The following is a 20000-nucleotide window of genomic DNA, read 5'->3' on the forward strand; positions in this document are numbered from 1 at the left end:
TGCAAGCTGGAATTGAGTAAAATGGGATTAATAATAAAACTATCGACAAGATAAGGGAAGGGAAGAAGACGAAAGGTGAGGGGAGTCAAGGAGAAGTCATGCACAATTCTAGATAAAGGAAAACGACCAACATGCACAGGTTCGACATATTGCCACAACATGCAACGTCAGTCATGTCCATAAATGACAAAATGGTATTACAACAGATTGATGATACAATAACAGCCCCTAATTACGACAGGTATGAGATTTACTGGCATTACATTAAATGGTTAGCTAAGATAAAAGGGGCAAAACACGACATGCGTGGGAGATGACGCTGGTCAGGAGAGAGAGAGAGAGAGAGAGAGAGAGAGAGAGAGAGAGAGAGAGAGAGATGCTATACATAAAAAAACGGCTACCATAATGCATACACACTAAATAAAATGCATTTGTATGTAAAGATACTATTCGTAAAAGAGGACTCGGAAATAAAACAGGAATCGATATCAAAATGCAAGTAGTAGGGACTGAAGATGAGAGGAGGAGGAGGAGGAGGAGGAGGGGAGGAGGAGGAGGAGGAGGAGGAAAAGGGAGGCATGCAAAATGAGACAGCTATAGACAGACGGACAGACATAAACAGACAGTCAAAGATACAGACCATAAACGGAGGAAGGACAGTCCAAAGAGTAGTTGGTGGCAGAGGTCTGAGTAAACCTACCCTAGCATGAAGAGCGGTAGTCGAATTAGAGGGGGAGCCCCCTCCCGATCCATCTGTTAACTGGGGGGACACCACAGGAAGGAAGAAGAAGAAGTAGAAGGCAATGGTTCACTCATTTTCAAAAAAAGGTTAAAATTCGATATATAAAGAAAGACAAAAGGGGAATTTCATGATGCAACAATCAAGGGTCGTCCCAGAATAAAAAAAAAGATGTTCCATTTTCCAGGTTGGTCTCAGAGACATTCCTAATAACTACATTGAAATTCCCGTGGTTATCTTGTACGATGAAGATTTCTTGACAGGTGCAACAAATACAAGCCATAAATGTTGCTGCGTGCGCGTATGTACATGGAAAGGAAGGAGAAAAAGAGAAGCGGAAAGGATACAAGGGTCTTAATTTGTCCCAACAGCTTCGCCGGAAGAGGGCGAACTGTTAGGACAAATTAAGACCTGTATTTCCTTTCTTCCTTCCCCCCCTTCTTCCTTTCAAGGGTTAGTGCATAATCATACTTCATCATCATCGTGACTGACAAAAATACAATTGTATGAATGTATGTATAATGAGTGTGTGCGTAAAATGTGCATTGCAGAGATAGCCTTGTGTATGATATGTGCCTTACAATAAAAGCTTGAAATAAATACTTTTTTACTATTTTGCCTCAAAATCCAGTGAATACTGCACGCACTGTACAGTACTGTGCAACATCAAGAAATCTTTACGTACACTACTGGTGTAAAAGTCAGGGAAAGAAAACATATCTGACACACATTAAAACAACAAGTATGAAACCTTGAAACATTCCTTCGTCCATTTTTTTCAGGACGAGGAGTGTTGGCAAACGTTCCGAAATTCACAGAGAAAAACTAATGTAAACAAAGGGATTAATACATACTGCTAGAAGTAACACAAATAACAAATAGCGATGGAGGATTTAAATTTGTCTCCAAGGATGAGCTGAAAAATCTTAAGACTACATGATGACAGGTACAGTACAAACGTTGATAGGTTATGCAACGAAACCCAATACTCTTGAGATTAATATTTCAAAACAATTATAGCACTTGATAACTCTCATGTTTCCCCAGCGAATAATCAAGTTTCGCATAGTTCTGGAACCGAAGAAAATACACTCTGCACTTTTAAGACTGGTAAATATTTGAGCCGCATAGTCTAAATAATTTGTAAAGTCTCCTCCGCACTCTGTTAAAAACTTTTCTGAAAATCAGCTTCATACTTCCAAAGAATTCATAGCATTTGCTCTACATGCACTTGAATTTCTTTTTTAACTCCCCAAAATTTCTCTGCTAAAGATCTACGCACTTTAGAAAACCGTTAACAATCAGGTTCCATGCCTTTTGGAACTTATCTGAAAATCAGCTTTGGCTGTAAAAATACTTTTTAAGTTTTCATTATGAAAATTACCATTTGAATACACATCTAAATATCGGGTATGTTTAGTTTATAAGCAGGGATGAAAACCAACTCTTAAGCACATAAAACAAGAAACTATCAGTATTTTCTTGTACATCACTAAATAACAAAAGAGCATATTTTTCACAATCATCACTCAACGATACTTGAATCCTTCGTACAATATCCTGAACGTCCGTTCATATTTATCCAGATATAAACAAAACATTCTTACAAATGGAAATAAACCTTTGCTTACCTCTTATTACTTATTTATTGGAACCCTATTAATAGTACCACTAAGTGAAACCACGCACTTTGACTTTAAATCAAAACGAAACTCGAGAATCATCCTATTATTCCAAAAGGACACATAACAACCTAAACTCTCTCTCTCTCTCTTTCTCCCCTAAAATAAAAATATAAGACTAATGTATATAATTTTTTATTTAAAAAAATTGTTACCTACTTTCTCCATATCCCAACAACTCGAACTATGGAAAAATTGTCCAACACAGATGCATATCCTTTCTGCAAACTTATAAAGAAAGAAAGAAAAAAAAAGAGACTTGTACAGAAGGGATCTAAGTCCCGTTTACTTTTGGTTCTCGAAACGCCCCCCGGCAACCTACTACAACTTTTATTACGAATTACATTTACAATATTTCCTAAGTTTTCGCTCTATAAGCGAAAGGCAGAAAACAGGAGACACACGTACGAGCACACAAACGCGTTAAGCTTAAACTCTATACTGTGTCCTGTTTCGTTTTTCATTTAGTGACTGGCAAAATGAAGCAAAAACGAACATATTAATTTTACTCTGAGGCCATGATGACCCCAAATTCACTGTGCACTATATATGACGACCGACGTGACGAGCATTCTCACGCCTCTTCCTAACCACACCAAGGGGTTCACATTAACATGTGAAAAAACGAGAACGAGGGGAAGGAATACAGGGGAAATGGAAAAAAGACAAAGAGGAAAAGAAGGGAAAGGATAAAAGCGAGGACGGGTAAAAAGGGAAATGGGGAAAAGGAGGAAACTGAAAGGTAAGGGGAAAAAGAAGAGAAGGGGCTGGGGGCCCTCAATCTGAAGCATCTAGACATATACCTCTTGATGGGTGGAAGATCATAAGAAAATGGGAAAACAGAAGCATAAAAGAATCCCAAAACCTGACATGCAGCCAGACCAAGAAGGTCTGTAACTGCTGCTTCATTAGAATCAGGAAATAAAAAAAAATGTCTAAATAATCACTTCGAACTAATACTTCGACAACACTCAGACTCACTTGTGGAGGAAAGGAATGAAATATCCATTTTCTCGCTTTCTTCTTCCTTTGAAGGCCTTCTTGCTGCAGTAAGAGAGCAGACAATTTTCGCACTGAAGGAACACAAACAGTCCTTTTGCATATAGGGAGGAAAGGGCCTTCTTGAGCCATTAAATAACAACCAAATCTCCTTGCTTCTTCTGAGCAAAATCTAAAGCTACTCTGAAGATATTGCATAACAGGCAACATAGACTCCAACTGTTACATTACGGGAACACACAATCACCTTGCTAAATGGCTGAAATCCCTCGTTTGCTATATAAAACACATACACACACACACACACACACTCACACACAAGAATCCCTTTGATGCATACATTCCCAATGCTTCGTTACAATCAATGCAGGATCCCATTTCTGCACAAAGGGAACCCAGAATCAACTTGCTTCAGAGAGGGACCCAAAGTTCCAGTGTGCATAAAGAGAAAACAGAACGCCCTTCCTGCTCAAGGGAAAATAAAATTAATTAATCTTACTTTTGCAATAGAGGATATCAAGATTTCTCTACCTGTTTCCTTGAAACACCTAAGGTCTTGATGAATAAAGTGGACACAAAGCTAGCATACGAAATATGAAGTTGTCTCTCCATGCTACAAAAGTTGAACAGGACACCGATGCACCAAAAGTACAGTAAAGTAGTCGTTAAGATTGAAATTTCCAGCCGTATATTACACTTTTCAAGGTAGCAGTCTAATATACTGCCTCAGATAAGAACGCAAGACACCAACTCTTCAATAACTTTATTCTTAGTCTTGAAAATCTTAAGGTTAAATAAGTTAAAGTGAAATTTGTAGTCAAAGCAATGACGTTATGTAGCAAGGCTTTACCACACATTCCGGTGACCAATTTTGCTAACAATTTGTGTTAACACTTGTAAGTAACTTATCAGAAATTAGGGGCCAATTGGTACCTTACATTTTTGTCTAAATTACAGTCCCTTCCTTCCAAGAAGGATAATTACTTAAGGCTACGAAATACACTTGTGATGAAGCAATAAGTCAGAGAAACATTGATAACTACACAGTATGTAACTACATACACACACTCATCAACCAATTACAGTAGCAATATATATATACCTATATATATACAGTATATATATATATATATATATATATATATATATATATACACATACACACACACACACACACATATATATATATATATATATATATATATATATATATATATATATATATATATATATATATTTGTATATATAACATACATACATACAGACATTCACTGAGGCACCTGCACCAGATACCGTAAGCCACCGTATAATGTACCACAGTGCCTCATTATATCAAGGCACTCGAGCAACCCTAAGCTAACACATCAAAAGTATTTCCACCGAAAATTTCTTTTCCCCTTATTTTCGGGTTTATCAACAACAACAACTACCACAAACAAAGCCCTCGAGTACGGATTACCAATTGGGTATTCAAGTGGGTATTATGGTCCCAAAATGACTTCTCCTCCTCTTCGTAGGACCTCTTGGGACCCTCTCTAATCCTTGAAGCCAAACTACCAACCCCCTCTCAAGCGCCCTTCCGTACACCTGAGCTTTCCGAGGTCCAAGTACGAGGAAGCTTCTGGAAGCTCTCTCGAGCTTATTCATTAGCCTTTGGCCGGCGATCTCTCTCTCTCTCTCTCTATCTAATATTTCTTAGTACCCGGTCTTATTTCGTTGCGTTGACGCACCTGCGTGGACGTATACATTTAGATATTTGGAAATTTAATTATACATAGGTAGTCCTAACTTGTATTCAATGTATGCTAATCGCCTGACAATCTTCCTGAGTACGCTCTCTTCCTAACAGAAAGGGGAGCAATAAACATAAAATAAAACTGACATCTAGCCATCTTTATTCCCATTCTATGAAATAAAAATAGGAGGAATAACACAGAATTTCCAGACTTGTAATCTCCTTCCAAATACAAACACTTCATTTAAAGACCCGATTTCCAGCCTACGTCTTTTCCTCTTCTATCAAGTATTCATAGAAAACCAGGATGGCAGAGAATTTTTAAACAGACGTTTCTTTTTCTATCATGAACACATGAATACCTGAAACAAGTACCGTTTTCTAGTCGTGTTTCCAAACTCCATGAAACATTCAAACAAAACCAGGCTTGCACCGAATTTTAGTAAGTGATGTTGACTCTCATTAAAGATCCAACAGATGGTATTTAAAATTTTTAATCCTTTGCTGGAGATACAAAGAAAATCAGCTTTGCATCAGGGTTTCAAGCTGACACTCTCTCTCTCTGTAGAACGGTGAATGAAACTAATTCATTTCCAGGCATTCCTTTTCTATGATAAAAATAAAAATTTAGCCTTTCAACTGTTTTTCAAAACTTTTTATAAAACATTAAGGGAAAATAAGGATTGACAGATATTTCCTCGAAAAACTGTTACTTCAAAAGGGGATCTCATCTCCCAAATTATGGTTCATCAAGCAATATCTTTTTCGGGTCTGATAAAAATTTGAGTTAAATTTGCCATAACTAATTGTGGCTTGTATTTCCCTTTATTTTAATTTATTTTGGGGGTATAAGTAGGGTACGCGGAGTGGGGGGTGCTTGGCTTGGCTTTGGCTTAGTCACTCTAATTCTTTGTTTGGGGCTAAAGGGCTAAGCTAAGCTTTTGCTTTTGTTCCTCTAAGAATTTAAACAATTTTAGGTTAAATCTGGCACAGAGAGAGAGAGAGAGAGAGAGAGAGAGTCTGCTATAAATATTTTTCTGGAGCAAACGGTTTACCTAACTTTTTACAGTAAAGAAAGAGGAGAAAATTTTAAAGAAAATTATATTTTACAAATAGACCTTATCTCCGCCCACTGATTTTCCATATATTCTTTAACTGAAAAAAAACTTGTTTGTAATTCCTTGAATGCAAATTCAAGGAGGCAACGTCCCTAGATTTTTGAATACCATAAGCTACCGATGCTTGCAATATCAATTAGCAATCGGTGATGTTGTTACAAACGAAGCCAATAGAGCACGCGAGCTATTTCTATACCAGCGCCCTTTCAGTCACGTTTGACTCTAAAAGATCCCTAAGAAGCCTATTGCCGTAACCTACTCTGAGTTATCCTTTAGAAATGACATTCATAAAAGTCTGAAAGGTACACCTCGATTTCCCACCTGCTTTTCAGTAGGTGCTCAAGTCCTGCGATATTCCTTGCATCAAATACTCTTCATGAAGTACCAAGCCTTTCATAAAATACTCTTTGGCATATTCTTAGTTCCACATAGTTTTCATTCGACCTAATATTTCCTCCAGATTAGCTGATGATTTCCTAACGTAGCTATTGCGCGCGCGCGGAAGCACAGAGAGAAGAGAGAGAGAGAGAGAGAGAGAGAGAGAGAGAGAGAGAGAGAGAGAGAGAGAGAGAGAGAGAATGTCTAAGTAAACCTAAGACGATTTGATCTCAATGGAACCAAATTGAACGCCGCAAAACCGAAAGGACCTGTCCAGAAGAAGAAGAAGAAGAAGAGGAAGAAGAGAGATTCGAGAAGAATCCTAAACGAGTAGCAACGGCACCCGCGAAATCCTGGAAATGCACCATCGTGAGAGGAAGCGCATGTATAAAATGTATTCCTTCCATCACGGTGCAACAGTAGACATTCCCCAAAGGCCTCTTATTCTTCACTGCAATGATAACAACTTGTGTGAGCCTGCGATATACGAGCCAAGTTGCGGCATTATATCTCCCGGATGTATGGCAGACATGACGCACAGAGGCGCCTCTTCCTCTACCGTTCACTTTTAGCGGAAATTCTTCCTTTATCTCTCTCTTTTTTAATGGAGCTCTTTTGTGCATTTTAACTAAGACTGAATAATTTCAAGGGAATATTCTTTTTTATATTTCTACATTCCGATTGCTTTCACGGTGACTCATCCTTTAAGTACCGGTGTATAGCGATGGTGCCTGTGTGTTTCTATTATATGTTCAAAATTTTACTTTCTATTTATCTTACAAGTCAAATTAGTTCATAATTTGAAAATTACACAAGTAAATCTATTGTTGATAATAATTCATCTTACACATTCACATCCAGGTTGGTTTGTGCATATCTCTAACTTAAAATCTGCACATCAGTCGATATATCGTAAAGCACCAAACACCACCTAGCCAGTCATTTGCATTTTAAACAGTAGCCATACATCATCTTCCAACCATTTTTAACGTTCCACTGCTATTCATCCTTTACCTACAATTTCGCAAATAGATAAGCCTATCACATAGCCTTTCCACTGAATGTCCCCTTTTCCTGCCAACTAACACCACTTTTCAGCAATTTCCTGTAATCTTCAACTAACACACTTTTTCCTTTTCCCCGAAACTCTCCTGCCAACTCAGAAGCTTTTCCCTTTAGTTGTTCTATCAATTAATGACCCCTTCTCATTAACCGTAGGTTGTCTTGACGCCTAACGCTCCTTTTCTCCTTTTCAAGTTGTTTAGCCCAGCAGCACAACTTTTCTCGTTTTCCCCTACAGGTATACAACCCGCTAGCACCACTTGACACTTTTTTTTTTTTATCTTCAAGTGCTCTGCAACTTACATAGCTTGCATTTCTCTTCCAGGAGGATGCCCTTCCTCCCATAAAACTTCCTTTGACAATCCTCCAAGCCTTCAAATCCACCACATTTTCGCCAAATTAGCTCCAAGGAGCCATTGCTTCTGGTCGGGACGTGCCCTTTCCCATTGGAAAGTCACTGCTCCTTTGGCAGGACGTGTCCCATCCAAAGACACTTACCGTCCGTTTAAAGAGTCCCGTCGTGGCCAAGGACGTAGGGGCGTCGCCCTTGACGATCGTGTCCAGCTTGAGCGCCTGGCCGAACCTCACAAACTCCACCTGTCGAAGAAGAAAAGTACGTAAAATATGAGGCCGTAACTATGGTGGAGGGAAATATATGCAAACAAAAGATAAATAAATGAATAGTGTTCAATATCACCTATACACTACGCTAACATTGTCATTAATTGTTTTTACGAGAGCTCTCATTGTGCTTGTGTTTATGTCACTAGAGCACTTAAAGCTATTCGATGACCACAAAAGGCTTAAATTTTATTATTATTATTATTATTATTATTATTATTATTATTATTATTATTATTATTATTATTATTATTATTATTATTATTATTCAGAAGATGAACCCTATCCATATGGAACAAGCCCAAAGGGGCCACTGACCTGAAATTCAGGCTTCCAAAGGATATGGTGTTCATTAGCAAGAACAGTTACAATATGCATGTAACCAAATAAGAAGCGATTTAAAACTGACAAATATACTGGTGTAGGAGAGGGCTTTCATAAAGAAAGCTACCTAATGACAACAGTAGAGTAGTACAAAGTAAACAAAAAATAGCTACTCATGAGGGGAAAATACCTCAAAGGGTATGCAAATTATCAGACCCCACCTAAAGGGAATGAAGAGCTGTATAAATGATTAGCAAATTATGCATTAAAATAATTCGCTCTGGAAGACGGAGAAGGAAGAAGCGTAAATTGACGGCCGGTTGATACCTGCTTGTTCACATGCATCCGCCAATGTCTAGCATTAAATAACTTTCCACAGCAGAGAGAGAGAGAGAGAGAGAGAGAGAGAGAGAGAGAGAGAGAGAGAGAGAGAGAGAGACACTCACTCACCTGTCTGGCTTCCTCTTTCCTTCTTGATGATCTTGGCGGATCTGGGAGGACGTCGCTGAAAGCACGTCTGTTCAACATAGTCTGGAAATTAAAAGCAAAATGATTACTCATTTCACATTACTTACATTTCGAGTTACGACATAAACTTTGCAACAAAATAATGGGACGACTTCAGAGTCCGATCTCCTTTCAGGGGGTGGAATGGGCAAGGTTGGGGTAGTTGTGTGAGAAGGAGTGGCTAAAATAGGATTTTCCGACCAAAAATGTACTAATCTTGATTGCCATCTTATTGGTGTGTGTGCGTGTGTGTGTGTGTGTGAGAGAGAGAGAGAGAGAGAGAGAGAGAGAGAGAGAGAGAGAGAGAGAGAGAGAGAGAGAGAGAGAGAGAGAATTCTTTATGAATCACTACGGCAGATGAAGGAGTCAATGAAAATACATTGGAAATGACTCAGAACACTGTCTCAAACCTAAATTACTATGGAACATACAAACACGAATAATAAATCATCTTTAATCAATACTATCAAAACAGGGTATCAGAGGGAACGGTTTTCCGAATATTCATTGTTAGAAAAAAACATGTCGGGTACGTCAGTTTTCTCTCTCTCTCTCTCGCTCTCTCTCTCTCTCTCTCTCTCTCACTTACACTTTCATTGTTAGAAAAAACATGTCGGCTACGTCAGTTTTCTCTCTCTATCTCACTTACACTGAGTGCTGAAACTAACGCCGAGAGAAAAGAATGACAGTTAGTGGACAGACTATCGACCAGATTCCCGACAGAGAGAGAGAGAGAGAGAGAGAGAGAGAGAGAGAGAGAGAGAGAGAGAGAGAGAGAGAGAGAGAGAGAGATCTGCAGTGATAATCAACCGACTTTATTTCCACACAAACTTTCATGTCCACACATACTGTACAAGCATGAAACATTACGAATACACAATCATTCACCAGTTACATCAAAACACATGCAAATTCAGATCGAGTTCATGCTGATATCAGCCTCGCTGATCTCGGGATTTTCTTAAGCTACTGGAAAATTTCTTTACATCTTTATTTCAAAATTCAGTTAGTACAAGAAGAACAGTTACTAAAGGGCAATAGAGTACAGTTTCGACCTTACTGGCTATCTTCGTAAAAGCTTTTTTGTTTTTTACTTTACTAATTACCTTCTCAGAGAAGGTTAACTGATTGACCTTTTAGTTCATAAGTATTCTGCTTCTTTACATCACTATTATCATCATTCACAATGGACATACAGATAATTAAGCACACAAAAGGATACTTGAAATAAACGTTGCGCACTCCCACGCTTTAGATCCTAAAGTGTCCTAAAGTTTAGGAGAACAGAGGATATATCTAACCGGAGAGACCTTGGAAGAGTTCAGACAGGGAGAAGATGGCGTGTTGGATAAGAGTTAAAATTAGCAACGGTTGCAAGAGCAAAGAGACCTAATAAATCCATGAATAAAGCAGAACTCGTAGATATTTTGATATTTCAAATATACACCAAGAACACCATGGAAACCTTTGGAATTGGCAAGGTTGGTGGGGGGGGGGGATCACGGTTAAGGTTGCACGATTCGGGATGAAAATAACCAGAGAGAGAGAGAGAGAGAGAGAGAGAGAGAGAGAATGGATATTACAACGCTGTAATACTATTGGCCGGCGTCGTAACAAATTCAAATTGCTTCTATTTTTTTCTCTCTCTATTAAACGTGAATCGACAGAACAAATAAAAGAGCATTTGCTGTGTATTACAGACTGTTTCATGTTTAGCTCCAAAGCCGATTATATTGTCGCTTCATTACTTCAAAAGCGGCGAAATGGCCTCCCGGAAAAACCTCGCTAGCGCGCCCATCAAAACTGCCACCGCCGAACGCGATGCAGTTGATCGCTTCAGTTTTTGTGGATCATTGGAATTATGTTTACATTCGTCCGTCTATTCGTTTTACTTTCTGGCGATTTTGTTGATCGGGTCAATTACTGGTTCATTAGAACTTTCATTTTCTTACTTCCAAGAATTTACTCTCGATTTTTCCTCAAATTTAAATCGCTGGTTTAATAAATTTGTGGACTAAAGGAAGAGCGTAATCCGGCAATAAATTAAACTTATGTTCCCTTAAGGTCAAAGTTGAGAAAAACACTATAGAAGCATAATTACTTTTATCTTATTTTTCAAACTACTGAGGCTGATTAATTTAAAGAAAGTAAGTAAGTTGCGTCTGCCGCGATAATCTTTTATTTTTACCCAAGCATTTCCACAAAATTCCTGAAAAACTGAAACAAATGAGAAAATATGAAATCTGGCAAGGGAAAATAAAAAAATTTCAATGGGAATAAATTAATATTTTGTAGATAAACTACGGTAATTATGCTTATGTGCGTATCGCACGATTACACGTTACTGAAGGAAAATTTAATGAATTTTATTAATTTGATACTGAAATTTGACACAGCACTATTTACAAATTTGGTTCAGCATAAAAATTTTCCCTTTACACATGGGATAGAATGGAACCAGTTGATTCGATAGAGTTGTGGGCTAGCAATTCGCTAGGTCCGAGTTCGAGTCTCCTGCCGGCTAATGAAGAATTAGAGGAATTTATTTCTGGTGATAGAAATTCATTCCTCGCTATAATGTGGTTCCGATTCCACAAGAAGCTGTAGGTCCCGCTGCTAAGTAACCAGTTGGTTCTTAGCCACGTAAAATAAGTCTAATCCTTCGGGCCAGCCCTAGGAGAGCTGTTAATCAGCTCAGCGGTCTGGTAAAACTAAGGTATACTTTTTTTTGCACACCATGTGGGAGCAAGACACTTTGCGTGAGAAGAAGGATTTTAAGAGAGAAAATTAATTCAAAAGACATGAAACAGAAGGGGCTTCCCAACTCTCTCTCTCTCTCTCTCTCTCTCTCTCTCTCTCTCTCTCTCTCTCTCTCTTTATTAAATTTATAAACACTACAAAGAGTTGTTCGTGGAATAACTGACGAGACAGATAACTTTTTTCCTAATTCAAAGGTAAAAAAATGGGGTCAAACCCCAACCAAGAAACGGCAGGCGCACAAATAAGTATGGTTAAATTGTTTGTATTCATCAATAATAATATCCATAATAATAGACAGAATAATAACGCATATTCAAAAAATGAATCAACAGATATTAGGAATTTTAATAGTAATTAACAGCACGCTGGACAGACACATCACTTGTCCCTTTTTTCACCACCTCCCCACAATAACAACGGTGTTTTCTATAAAGAAAACCAAGCGTTCCCAAGGCTTGGAAATTAAAAACAAAATAACAAGGCCTTTATTAACATAAAACTGTTTATAATTAGCGTTACGTAATTATCGTCAAGACATCTTAATTGCCTCCGAGAATCGGGCCACTGGTTTTTATGGCATGTTGCGTTATTATGCAATCGCAACGGCCATCCCCCCTCTCCCCCCTAAAAAAGAGAAATAAAATAACATTGACATTATTTCTCTCTTTTTTTATTGAAAAACAATCGCACTGGGGACGTTGCCTTACCGTAAGCAATTTAATCTTAAGCTAATCAACATTTTATGTGGCTTTACAATCTGATACACCATCTTGCCCAGTGATACACAACTCTGTTTATATTGTCTTAAACAGCACAGTCTCTCTCGCTCTCTCTCTCCCTCCATCAAACACACACACACATTTACACTGACGACTACTAAGACCTCATTATTACCCAATGAATCTTACAGGTCTCTTATTTATGGGATGAGGTAGCCAGACCCACGGTCAGTCTCGACGGCGCCAATTGAAGGATTAAATTATGAACCAAGGTGATGGTCTGAGGGCAGGACTGGGCTGGTAAAATGCCGATCCAATTAAAGATCGAACTGGAGTTACGTTATACCATTTTAGTGAATGCTTATTGTACATTAAAAAGACCTGCTCCTGAATGTTGATGGTTAGAAAAATAAATTGAAGGATTGTTCATATGGCGATAATTCCGAGATACTGCTTGTAGAATGACGCATAGCAGTCCAATTTATTGTTTATTAATCTTTCATCTTTGTTGCATTTTATTAGGATATGTGCTTTTCTATATTGGTGCTTTATTTTTTGGTAGCATGTCATGCAAATTCACTGCATTTTTGGCTTACAGCCTATTCCCGACGGTTTCATACTACTACTACTGCTACTACTACTAAATGGATCAAACAGTCACACAATTTGCTGTCTTTTAAAGTCCTTTTTAAAAATGCAAATTGTGAAATATGGTTTTATCAGATATATTACAATAACAACAACAATGAGAACAATAATAATAATAATAATAATAATAATAATAATAATAATGAAAATAAGAACAATAATAATAAAATGCTGTAATAAAAACCAGAAAATGTTGAATCAAAATAACAAACAGCCGTCAAAATAGCACCGAGCTGTATATTTCCCTGTCAACATTTTCCAGTTCACAATTACACTACAACAGCTTTGTTGTTGTTATTATTATTGTTATTATTATTATTATTATTATTGGTATTATTATTATTATCATTACTATTATTATTATTATTATTATTATTATTATTATTATTATTATTATTATTATTATTATTATCTCGACATTTTCCAATCCCCAGTTGAAATATAACAGCTTAATTATTATTATTATTTAAACATTTTCCAGTTCATAATTACATTACAATAGCTTTACTATTATTATTATTATTATTATCATTATTATGGAAATATGTTGACGACGCTTCACAAAGCGACGAGAGGTGGGGGAATTGATGCATAACCAGCACAGCAACCATTTTAGTACCGAAATTATTTTGCATAATTCTCGCTCTCATAAAGTTAAGGTTGGCCGCTGTAGGGATTTCCACAAAACAAAAAGAAAAAAAAGCAAAAAAGAGAGGAAATGGCAATCAATGGTATTCAGACCAATTAAAGACATTTTAATTTAGGAGTGCACGGCCATTTAAACGTGCTGGAATTACATGAATGGTTCAAGGAAGAAAATCATTTGGGGCTGAAGTCTACGGTGGAGAAACGCCCAGATTCAAACGAATGAAATTCAAATGTGTTCAATTTAATAGCAAATCTGTTTATGGGACTCGCGTATGTTAGGTTCACTCTTATCGTGAACATTGCTTTGCAGTCTATACTACCTATTGCTTCATTTATTATTTATTAAGTTTTAATGCAATCTAACCCTTTCTCCACCTAACAATTTATAATAGATTTACAATGTGTATGAATATGAATCTCACATTTAAATTATGATGTTTGGACTCTCATTTTGTAATTCAAAATCTTTTTGGATTAGACTTGTAAAATCTGAGCAGTCTGATCCTCCATACATTTTAAATCACCCCACCTACAGATAAGATGTAATTCGGCATTTGTGAAGTTTAAATTAAAATTTCAACCGATAAGCCATCTATATATCAATTTCAACTAATTCAATCCATCGTAGAACATACTGTACATTCGAAGTGCACAAAAAAAAAAAAATACAACACATCAACGAATCTGCATTCGATAAAATTTATTTTTCCACGAATTAAGAGTATTACATACCTTGACAGTTAACAGGAATAATGTTGCAAAAATGAATGAAAGTGAAAAAATAGAAAATGGTAAAAGAAAATTAAATTAAAAAAAGGGTTGGTGAAAAAAAGCTTTGATTTTTTTTTGTTCCCACAGCACTGACGAATGAACTTAGATAAGTATTCCGCCACCAGCCAGGCCAAAATATCAGGCCAGAACGCTAGAGTATAAAGGTTAATTTAAAAGCGCTACTGGTCAGAGCTAGCGGGATCACGCCTACACACGCACAAGCATTAAAGAACAGACGAAAAAGGTTCGGTAGAGCAAATTGAGGAGAAGCAAATATACATGTATACATATATATATATATATATATATATATATATATATATATATATATATATATATATATATATATATATATATATATATATAAAGAGGTTTCAAAGTTCTCAACATACCTTTTTACTGCCCAAGCTGATAACGGTAACCATTCACAGCAAAGCGGCAGGTCGCAAATATATACATACACACACATTCATATATACATACACATATATATCATATAAATATATATATACATACTGTATATATATATATATACAGTATAAATATACAGTATATGTTATACATATATATTTAAGAGGTATGAGGAAAAGACTTCAAAAGGGATGAATCGACGATATGAGAAAGTAAGTATACAAGGCAGAGGTGAATGGCATAGTGTAAATAGGAAGTCTGACACGCTGCTAAGAAGAAATATATGCAGGTAAGTGAAGTATCTGCTGTGGAAATTGTCTGCACAGAAGTATCACCCACGAATGAGCAGTTATGTTAGAATGTGGAAGTGCTCTCTCTGTCTGTCTGTCTGTCTCTCTCTCTCTCTCTCTCCTCTCTCTCTCTCTCTATATATATATATATATATATATCGTTATATATATTATATATATTTCTTTCTCTCTTTCTCTCTCTCTCTCTCTTTCTCTCTCTCTCTCTCTTTCTCTCTCTCTCTCTCTCTCTCTCTCTCTCTCTCTCTCTCTCTCTCTCTCTCTCTCTATATATATATATATATATATATATATATATATATATATATATATATATATATATATATATATATATATATATCATTAAATACGTCGTGCTGCTGTACAAACGACCATACAGACAACACATACCATTACCAGAAAATCTGTGAAGACCAAGGCAACGAGAGAGAGAGAGAGAGAGAGAGAGAGAGAGAGAGAGAGAGAGAGAGAGAGAGAGAGAGAGAGAGAGAGAGAGAGAGAAATATAAAAAAGATACCCAAATTCCCACAGCGAATAGTTCAAGCGAACACAAAACCGATCCAGGCGGAGCAAATACTACAGGAGTATATTTTGCTGTATAACGACATTTTTCCTTTTTTTTTTTTGTCTGTACCTTTAGCAAAAAAATTTAATTTTTTTTTAGCATTATATTTCGGCCTCTGTCGAGTTTTTATTTCTAAAAGCGAAGCAATTTAAAATACTTATTGCCTTGCTAGTCTCGATGCAGCTGAACAATTTATTTCTGAAATACAATGAGAAATAGCTTCGAAATTATCACAGCACGATTAGTAAATGGGCTCACAATATAGCTATTTTTTTTTTTATAACAGTGCTGCGAGGTTCCATTCCGTTAAAGCCCAAGTATCTCTGCTGACCTGAGCAGTGAACTGCTTTTCAGGTAATTAATCGGCTCTGGCTGCTGGCTGCTCGAGGCATGCTGCTAGTAACTTCCTTCCAAAAGATGGGCTGAGAATCGGATGGGTAATACCACACACGCACACCCATATATATATATATAATATATATATATATATATATATATATATATATATATATATATATATATATATATATATATATATATATATGTTATATTAAATAAGTTAAAGTTAAAGTCCTCCAGGGCCTCTGTAAGTTCACAGGGCAGGCGCTGATCTGTTTTATAGGCTGACAGCCAGTGGGGACAGGTCCCAATGCCTATGACACTTGACTAGTGTATCGCTAGGGCCCACTGTCTAACATTTTATATATATATATATATATATATATATATATATATATATATATATATATATATATATATATATATATATACTGTATAATTATATATACATATATATAAAATTATGCTTAGTTTGAGAGTGCATCAGTGCATCGAGTCATGGGTGTGCTGTGTGCATATGACGATTTTAATATCTCTGCGGATTTGTCACAATAGAAGTCAGAGAAGCGGCATTGGATGCAGATGCAAGGTTGTGAATAGTGAACAGACTGGAATGGCTGGTGAACGAAGATGACGTAGTACTGATTCGGAATCGGAAAGAGAAAATTAAAAGGATAATGGTAGGATGCAAGAGAAAAGTCACAGAACAGGTGAGGAAAAGAAAGTAGTATGGCGAGTGTGAAAGATTTAAAGGAAGAATGAAGCGTCTACGGAAACCAAAGATGGAATGGATGAAGGGACGGTTGAGCTAACTTTTCATTTTGAAAGTGAAAACAAGGTCAAAATCAATTGGAGGAATCGCTGAGCCAATACTCATTTATCGCAGTGAATTGTGGATGTTGAGTGCAAATGGAAAGGAAAAGTTCAAGATTTTTAGAAAAAATGTTTGAGCTCTATATGTGGCACACGAATTACTGATAGGGGGAGAAATATGGATACCAGTGGAAAAAGTGAAAAGATCAGCACTAGCGAAATGATGAATCACTGTGCTCTGAAATTATTTTGTCATGTGGAAAGAATGCAGGATGGTATTTTGGTGTATAACTTACGCAGGGGGGGGGGGCCGCTGTATGAATGGTGTGCAAGAGCGGGTGTAAAGGGGATATATGATGGACTGCTCATGAATCTATGTAGGAATGAATGAAGTAGCTGATAATGTGTAAGTTGCCGCTCAGGGGGCTCATCCATGACATGTATAAGATACATGTCATGTGTATACATTTATAAAAACCTATTTCCAAAATGTGTAATTTTATGTAGTTATGTTATTTTCAAAATATCACAAAGGTCTGTTTATCGCTTTCGTCCAGCTCATGTGGCCGAAAGCTATAAAGAGACCTTTAAATATATTTAGCAAAATATAAGTTTGTATAACTACATGATTTTTGAACATCATTGTCAACCTCGTATTTCACGCTAACAGCAAGGTACAGTAGTTATTTTGGCACACACACACACACACACACACACACACACACACACACACACATATATATATATATATATATATATATATATATATATATATATATATATATATATATATATATATATATATATATATATATATATATATATATATATATATATATAGCTGCAAACACACACACACACACACACACACACACATATATATATATATATATATATATATATATATATATATATATATATATATATATATATATATATGCAGCCATATATACCATTATAATTAGCTTACTGATAGTTTCCTTGGTAATGAAATGACGGTAACCCAGCCTGCACACAAACATACACTTGCATTCATTACTAACTTGTTTGAGGATCAATGTTTGCCATGTTCCCATCGCAAACGATCTCCCATTAAAAGAAAAAAAAACACAAAACACGACACCGAAAGCCAGCGCTAATTAACGATTCAGAGAAAACTCACTTTCCATCAGCATTCAATCTACATTGAATAACATCTACGTCGGCTGGGATCGCTTCAAGGTAAAAAATATTGAATCGATGACAAATACACACAACAGCAAATATTAAACTTTCATTTTTTTATCATATGAAGAAACCGATGGCGTATGTAACACATCAACTGCACTTTGTGGATGAAGTCAGTTTGCTGGTAAATTGACACACTTTTACAACAAAAGGGGTTTAGTGATCTAATTATTTAACTACACCAATAATAACTTTATATATATATATAAAATATATATATATATATATATATATATATATATATATATTTATATATATATATTTATATATATATATATATTTATATACATATATTCATATATATTTATATATATATAATATATATATATATATATATATATATATATATATATATATATATATATATATATATATATATATATATATATATTTATAAATACTTATAAAGACCTATTCTATAACCATACAATTATTCGAAAAACGACAGAGGAAGAGAAAAGAGGATACTCTAATAGCCGAAATTCTAAAACTCACTGGTTTAAGGGACGTACAACCTAATGATCTCTGGTCCAGGCCTCATGGACCCAGAAAAATTGGGGAACCGAAAATAAAAAAGAGGCTGAGGAAGTTCTGGGGGAGGGGAGTTGTTCAACAAAGAGGAATGCCAAGTTTGGCTGCAAAAGGAAAGTAACAAGTTACCGAACGAAGCAGCCTGCAGACCGATGACTTCCACAATTAAATATATCATCTAACCACGTTTTCCTTACATCGTGATGGGAACATGTTCTGATTCGCCCTACTTTAAATTATGGTTATTGCAGAGGCTTGGTCAGGTCAAGGGTAGACGGCTCTGTGCAAAAATGATAACACCACACCATGGGCCACAGACGATATTCAGCAGAAGTATCAGGAACTAATCCGTAGACCATAAGATACGTGAATGTCAGCAGCTGAGACTAACGCAACACCAGCCTTCCTCTGTAAGGTCGTGCAGTTTTTTTCTTTTTTTTTCTGAGGAATATCAGCATTCACAGCGCACAACTGGTCAGTATCCCTATCAGGATCCATCGCAGACTCTCCTCCAAGCTCACTTTTGACTCATGGCCTACCCCTCCACAAAATATATTTGAAATCCATCCTGCACTTTTTGAAGTATTTTATGGACAAGCAAATAGCTGAATACACAACCTCCGTTCAACATTTTTTTTTCGAGGAGCAGGTAAAAGCCTACTCTGGTTGAGGGAGCGTTTTGAAACTTTGGAAGTAAAGGAATGCAGCTAAATTTCAACAAACCTGTGCTTGCAAAGCTTAAGGTTTAGTTCTTTCTCGTTCCGTCCCCATTCACCGCTAAAGCATTGATCGTTTTTGTATAATCGTCATTTGCATGCACACTTTCAATCACCAAGGTCAAGATTCGACGCGCTCCTATTTGCTGAAATAAAGGAATCCCGATCCGCACAATTATTAACCATTCAACTGTTATAAATCCCATTCCCGTCGGTCAGTTTTAATTAACTAAATTATAGGTTCCTTGTCAATAACACTCCAATAAATTGGCGGTTACATTACGTTCACAATTAATAAATTCCAACAAATTCATGTTACCCTCTTTTCCGCTGTGCCCAACACACAGGGAGATATCTTTCTAATCAAGATCTATTAAAT

The 20000-nt window shown here is 36.4% G+C and overlaps 1 protein-coding gene across 1 annotated transcript in view; it reads right to left on the reverse strand.

The window, feature by feature from the left end:
• LOC136844410 (GTPase-activating Rap/Ran-GAP domain-like protein 3) overlaps positions 1-20000 on the reverse strand; it is a 907028-nt gene that overhangs the window by 42105 nt on the left and 844923 nt on the right. The window contains 3 exon segments of the mRNA XM_067113570.1: positions 701-760; positions 8212-8310; positions 9109-9189. Coding sequence (XP_066969671.1) covers positions 701-760; positions 8212-8310; positions 9109-9189 — 240 coding nt within the window.

The sequence above is a fragment of the Macrobrachium rosenbergii genome, chromosome 12 (assembly GCF_040412425.1).
Source record: "Macrobrachium rosenbergii isolate ZJJX-2024 chromosome 12, ASM4041242v1, whole genome shotgun sequence".
Classification (NCBI taxonomy): domain Eukaryota; kingdom Metazoa; phylum Arthropoda; class Malacostraca; order Decapoda; family Palaemonidae; genus Macrobrachium; species Macrobrachium rosenbergii.